The following is a 7262-nucleotide window of genomic DNA, read 5'->3' as shown; positions in this document are numbered from 1 at the left end:
GCAGTTCTCCCAATTTTTTACTGTTCTTATTGGAGCGAGGTTTGCCGAGAGGGAGGGAGGGAAGGATTAACAGCTCTTCTGGAAACACACAGATTTGGTGATATTCAGGGCTGGTTTATATTCATCTCTCCCACTTTAACTTCCATGCACATCCTGTATTACCTGTTGCTGTTTTCTAAGTCTAATCCTAAAGTAACAATTTTTCCAGACTACTACCGGTCAGTATTCTAGAACTGGAGCAGAATTTTATTTGGTGGCTTAATTACAGGTAAGTAACTTGCAGTAGGGAACGTGATCTGCCTGCTTGACTATTTAAGTGGCTATAGGGTTCAGTGTAACACCTATGTGCTATCCAGTCCCCTGGAAGAAGAAAAAAAATGAACATACAAACAATGCAGAATAGCAACGCAGTATCTTAACACTTAAACAGCTCCTAGTTAATATCCTGATCTCTACAGTGATGGGTATGGTGGTGTAACAGACGCAGTACGATCCCTACTTCAAAGAAACCTAAGATAATGCAGGGCAGCCACCCTTTTATTAAGCGCAGAAAGCTTTGTCAAAGTCTTTCACCAAAACTCATACTCTCAAAACAGAAACTATGAATTCAGTTAAGGAACTTCTGTGATGCTTCGTCCTACCTGGCAGTGAGAGGGAGGGGTCTTCCATGGGTACTGCACCCCTCTTGTGTAATCACGCACTGTTGAACACAACCTACTCCTACACACACAGAATGCTATTTCCTTTCCATTTTCCTTAAAAAGGGAAACAACTTCTCTCTTCCATCCCTGTTTTTCTTTCATTTTGAGCTGCAGATATATAGCCAGTTCTCATTTTTTTGGGATGTTTATAGTCCATTTGTTTTTGTTCTCCTGTGTGCACTGATGTGCTTATGTATAGTACTTCATTTCCTGTACTGTACAGCAGAGATAAACCAGAAGGGATAAATTAAGGATCAGGAAAGACCTAAGCATAAGCTATGAGAGGAGACTTCTCCCAGATGACTTGATTATAAGATGATCACTGGTAACAAACAAGGTTTCCCAGATGGCTCAAAGGACACCATTTACAGCCATACACAGGCCAGAACAGGTTTCTCATAAGAATTTCATTTTCTTTTGCCAAAAAGTTACTTGAAATATGGACCTATGTAGTAGCTTACGTAGTTGAAAGCCTACAAACCAAAAGGAGAAGAAAAAAAAAAGAAGAAAAAAAAAGAGTTGTTTGGTATTACCTTTTGTTCCATCTTGTGTTTCATTTTCGTTTTCACTTGTTCTCATAGTTGAAGGTTCACTTCCATCACAGACCTAAGAAAAACAATAAATATGCATGCCTATAAAAATCAAATGCACGGTTGTAGAAACTACTTTGACTCTGTGCAGGATTACAACACATACTCCTGCAATTCAAGGGTACGCAGAAGCACACTTGTGTTTCAGTAGAAAACCCTTGGCCAAAGTCTAAGGGGATCTGAAATCTAAATAATTAAAAAGAAGTAATTAAGCCCATTCCCCCCCTTCCTAAAAGGCTAAGTGGGTATAAGACTTAATTTTCCAGAGTTGCAAAGAGTAAGAAAATGTAGTCTTTGACCTGAAGCCACAGTTTGCACTGGAAAGGATATGGAAAGGGAATCTGAAGGAGACATTTTCACTGACAGCCCAAATTCCTTTCTGTTACAAAATCATACATGGTTGCCTCCCTTACAGAGCAACCCATCCCTTTTGCAGGGTGGCCTGATGTTAGTAGCTGTGCTTACAGCTTAGATTCCCAACAGCAAAACTAGGACACTTCAAAGAGACAACAAATCAGGAAAGGATTTGAACCATCTTCTCCTTTCTACAGTGCTGTACTACCCAGTTTCACGATTTGTCACATTCTATGAACTGGATGACACCTAATACAGAAAAAAATATTTCAAAACATGTAGAAAATCTATACTGATACATATATGGGTATACATATACCCATACATGTTTTCACCCACATATTATTGTTATTATCCTTTTGGCAACTCAAATCAACAATGAATGTTTAGTACTCTGGATTTTTAATTTTATTTTACTCAAGCACTGTATAACTTCACACTCACTGAGAAAAAAAAATTCAAGTTTTAAAGATTTCTCCTACCAACACAAATCTGTATATTTACTTTTTTTAAAATCAGGGATCTTGAGAGGTGGAAGAAGATACCATGCCTGCCCAGAAAATTTTTACTGTTTCACAGAGCCGTAGAAGCAGACTGGGAAGCTGTCACAGTACCAAAACTCTAGCTTCTCTTTGGGAATACAGCAGGAAATTTAGTAGAAACATCAACACAATTGTTGCGCTGATGCGAAACATCTACACTATTGTTTTACCTTTCCTCCTGCTTTCCTCCAGGTGAAGCGAGGTTACAGGATTTTTTGAGGCTATTATTAAACTGGAATGACTTCATACAGTTGCAGATGGCTTCAGTCCTCTCTTGTTACACAAAAAGCTTTCTAATGATGGGAGAGTAACAAAGCACTGAGGCAAGTTACCTGGGGATGTTGTAGAAGCTACTTCATTACAGGCTTTCTGTGACAGATCAGATGAATAACCACAAGCAATGATTTCTGAATAATCATCTTGCTTTGGAGAAAGGCATGCAGTATAGGTTTGAGGGCCTACATTTGTATTATTTCATTTCAGTCAAGGAGACAAGTTTAGAAGGATTCTTTTTTTTTTTTTGGGGGGGGGGGCGGTATTTCTATATTACTAAATATTCTAACCTTCTGTATTATACATCTTAAATGGCTACAATCATTTGTCTATTTATATTATTTCTCACTGAGGTCATCAATATCAAAACATGTAGTTTAAGAGACACAGAAGTCTCCTGAGCACTGTGACATATGGTTTTCAAACATCACAGTGTGTAGCTTAAATACAGGAACATGAGTATTTCTTGTGCTTTACTGAAATACCATACTTGAAAGGGAAATTATACTGCTTTAAGCTATATGATATTTACCTAAATTGCTCTGCTATTAGATCTTGTAATTTTTAGATGTAGTCAACTCCAAATCAGATCCCGGAAAGCTTTTATGGAGTTAATATCCATTCTGCAACCACATGCAAAGCAGAACAGTGCAAGGGAAGTTCTGCCTCCAGAACATACATTTGAGCTTACCAACTCCCCCCACTACATTTCACCTCTACTGATTTTGAAACGAGTTGCCGAAGGACAGGAAGCTGCTGGGGGAAGGAGGAAGTTAAACCCCTCAAAATTTGCCATGCTTTCCGCCACTGCTACCATGGTGCAGAACGGCAGCGGCAGCAGCAAGAACGAGGGACAGGGCTGAGGTCAGGTAAGCTAGCCATGCACTTCCATCAGGTCAGAGTCTTCTTATGGCTGAAGGTCTTGTTGCTTTTAGGGGAGTCGGCAGGACACACGCTTCTCCACAGAAGAGGAATTCTAATCATAGTCTTCATTTGCCCCCTTCCCCTTTCCTGCATAGGGAAGAGGAACTCTCCCGTTCAGTATCCCATGAGAGGAAACTGCGACCCTTCAGAACCTGTCAGAGCAACTTCCCACACACAGACCCTGGGAGTTAGTATGGGGTCTAAGCCCCCAGCTGACAGGCATAAAGACCTAGTCAAAATAGAGGAGGTTAGGTTGATGTCCCCCCCCCCTTTTTTTTTGTCTTCTTTTAAAAAACAAAACAAAACAAAGAAACAAGAGCACCAGTAAGTAAGCAGTACTGCCCCCTCTCTGGCAGACCCCTCGGGATGGCTGTAGGGCACTACCACCCAAAGATAAATGTGGGCTTTGGGTAGCTCTTTGGGTGATTGTTGTCCTGAGTTTTGCATCTGCATTAAAATTAACTCAGATTAATATCTTGACCATGGAGTCGTCATTTTATCCAGCACCTTTAAGTAATACGAGGCCAACATACATACTTTCTACATAGAATCATAATGGTTGGAAGAGACCTCAAAGACCATCAAGTCCAACCATATACCTGATGCCATACTAAAATTGCTTAATGCAGTGTCAAGTCTGGATCAATGTTATTCCCATAAATTCAGTAAAAAACACCCTTGGAAATCAGTGAAAAGTTAGACTTAAATTTTCTGAAAAGATCCCTTTCGTGCCTGTGCGTCCCTCTCTTCTTCCCCCACCCCTACATGTCCCTCTCTTCTCTCTGCCAGAATCAGACAAAATGACAGACAGGAACTTACTTTTCCCTTTGAGTCATTTTGTAGCCTGAAGATATCTCTGACATCAGGAATCTGGTGCTGTTTGTTTTTTTTCCTCATGGTTTGTGTGACAGTCTCTACTCGCTTTTCTACTGCTGCCTTCTGGGTTCTGGTCAGCGTGGACAGAAACACCACGCTTTCCAGGGAGTCGCCGGAGCTCTCGCCAAACAGATTTGACAGACCTGCCTCCTTCAGCCATTCTTCTTCCAGTTCTCCCTCTGAACAAAGCAAAGAGAAAAAGGGATAAACGTTTGCTTTCAAGTACTGTTAAGCACACTGGATGTTAATGATGTGATACAGTCAATGCCGTTCACAGGGAAAGTACTAAGGGAATCCACAATTAAGAACAATTACTTACACTATCAAGACTTGGAAAAAAGCCATTGTTTCTAAAGAGCTTCAAGAGGGTTAACATACGATATCAAAGCTTTTAAAATAGTTAATCCAATACAGATTGCTATAGGGCAATCTTTCTAATAATCTACAGAACTTCTATTAAATCACACACCATTTTATAAATGTACCTAGACATAAATGTGTATGGGGAAGCCTGAAAGCCTCTGATCATTGCTGCTTCATTGATTTTTAGTTCAAGCCTCAATCTTTTTAGTTCCCTTACTGACATGGTTCTGCCCACTTTTCTTGATCCATTAATCCTACAGCCCTCCACTAGCTCAATTTAATGAAGGACAAACCAGGCTACAGGAGTCACCTTAATGGTATTTTTTAATCAGTTCTTATGACATGGTCTCCAGCCTGCTGGCAGCCCACAAAACAATTGTTGCTTTAGTCTTATAGCTGATAAGGTACGCTTTACTGACAGATGACTGCGCATGAAAGAGGAGAAAGCTATTAAATATTGTCACCCATGGCAATACTTCTGCTTCTGAAATCAGTATCTCTCTAACGATACTTTCTTTAAAACACTACGTTCTGTCTGTAGCAGCTGAGCTTGTGATGAATGCCAACCACCCTCTCAAACACTGAAGCAATATTTCCATTTATCAGATATCTGAAAGTACTCCAAAGCCGGCATGACAACTTCGCTATTAACTGCAGTTTCCCACAGTGCTCACTGCACATCCAAATGGGCACGTGAATATTAATAGTGTTCTGAAAATAGACACAAAATTTTAAGTATGAATCTTGCTATGTGTGGCCAAATCCTGACAAAACTCTCCCAGATTTTGTTACTAGGGCTGGAAGGAAGGGCTACACCCATTCTCCAGAGCAGATGTGAGGAAGGTATATCTCATCTCTTCCCTGCCTTGCCTTTGCATGGCCACGTCTCAAGCAAGCCCCCGTCCAGGCAGGCCCATCAGCCAGACGCAGTCCTCAACACATTCAGGAGTACTTGTACCCAAACGAGGTGCTGCTGCACATTAGGCAAGGTGTGGGGCAGAGCAACATCTGCTCAAGCTGATCAACTCAACTGTGCTGACTCACTTGGGCTTCACGCCAGAGTCAGCAGCTTGAGCTGGAGCGGTAACTAGCAGGAAGAAGGCTATATATAAATAAAAAAGGAAATAGTGGGTTTGGAGTGCAGAGCCTGAAGGCATAGCAGCATCAGTGAGCTGGGGTAAGAGAAGACGCTCATGTGCTGCAGAACAGTGGGCTCTGCTGCTCTGGAGAAAGCCTCGCAGCTCCATTAGATGCCCTGCTCCCTGGGCACACAGGCTCAGGGCTTTGCTGCTTTCTCCAGAGGCTACGTTGCTAGCCTCTTCAGAGCACTTGTAAATAGCAGTGATGTTTCAAAACATCTAGGGAGGCAGAAGTGCAAATCCCTTTGAAAGCTAACAGAGCACATTCTTCTCACTCATGTAAAGGCCGTATAAAATGCAAAATTCACCATTTTAATTTATTGAGACTGTGGGCCTCTTGTAAGAATGGGAGAGAGACAGATACTGCACTGTTAAAAAATAATTTTTGAGAGAAGAGTGGAGTTAAGGACGTTATTCCTCTTTTCTCTGATAGGACAAGAAAAATAAAGAAATTGCCCAACTTCTTCTAAGATCATGCCCTCAGGAGTGGCCCATAATTGATGCTTCTGAGAAACAAAAATAATACAACTGAACAGTCACAATAGTTACAAGCTTAGAAAGTTACTCACTAAACTTAAACTGGTTAATCATTGGCTTGTCTTCTAAAGCATGAGGTTTCTATCCACAATAGTTACAATAACAAACAACATACACAAAGAGTGAAAGGGTAAGTTAGTTTAACAGTAAACTGCAAATAAATCTTCAATTGTTGTGATTTGCAAGTAGAGGCACCTTTCTGGTGTTCTGCAAATACCATTTAAAGGAAAACCAGCCTTTTACTTATCTCCGATAAACTCTCTTTCAGGGTACTGCCTGTTTCTGGTGATACGCATCAGAGGCAAAAGAATTTTCAAAGTGGATGTTCAGCAGAGTGACTTCCTTTTTGATTCAAGTGTGTTTGGTGCGTGCCATCCCCTGAAATAAGACTTAAAGAAAAATCCCTAAATCAGCAAATGGATGATCATTCACAAGAATGGATTTCATTACCATCCGGCTCTTTCACTACAAGCGCTACTCGTTCCTCATGATTATTTCCTCTGGTTTCATGGATGTTTTCAAGTTCTTTCCAGTAGTCATCCATACACAGCTCATCCAAGGAGTCCTGGGATCCTGAGCGGTCAAACGATGCTCCATCAGGGGTCTTCTTGGAATGGTCATGGTTCATTGTATACTGGCCAGACCGACGGCTATAAACATAAACCAAAAAGCAATTCTTGGTTAGAATGTTAAGATACAGGTCATATTAGTACCTGTGAAGGCAGTTAGTGATGAATTGTGTCAAAGTATCAAAGCAAACTACTGTCAACAAGCAAACCAAGATATTAAAAATTACTTTTAATATCTGGAATATATTTTTAATTTGACATTTCTCCCAGTCTGGAATGGCACAGGAGCCTGTCTCTTTGAGGAAATAATGAATTCAAGTTCTAGTAATCATACTTACACCAAACCTTTAATTCAACTCACAACAGTCAGTTCCACAAACTTCATGGTATGTAT

General features: G+C 40.6%; 1 protein-coding gene across 1 annotated transcript in view; it reads right to left on the bottom strand.

Annotated features, from left to right (window-relative positions):
* ARHGAP18 (Rho GTPase activating protein 18) overlaps window positions 1–6949 on the bottom strand; it is a gene marked incomplete at its 5' end in the record, with an annotated part of 36295 nt that extends 29346 nt beyond the window's left edge. Inside the window, 3 exons of the mRNA XM_009704187.1 lie at window positions 1235–1307; window positions 4204–4439; window positions 6750–6949. Of these exons, the coding sequence (XP_009702489.1) occupies window positions 1235–1307; window positions 4204–4439; window positions 6750–6949 (509 nt within the window). The remainder of the gene's footprint in view (window positions 1–1234; window positions 1308–4203; window positions 4440–6749) is intronic.
* Window positions 6950–7262: the final 313 nt, after the last annotated feature.

The sequence above is a fragment of the Cariama cristata genome, unplaced genomic scaffold (genome assembly GCF_000690535.1).
Source record: "Cariama cristata isolate BGI_N322 unplaced genomic scaffold, ASM69053v1 scaffold1337, whole genome shotgun sequence".
NCBI classification, from domain to species: Eukaryota; Metazoa; Chordata; class Aves; order Cariamiformes; family Cariamidae; genus Cariama; species Cariama cristata.
The sequence above is the reverse complement of the archived record's forward strand: the minus strand, read 5'-3'. Positions and strand labels throughout refer to the sequence as shown.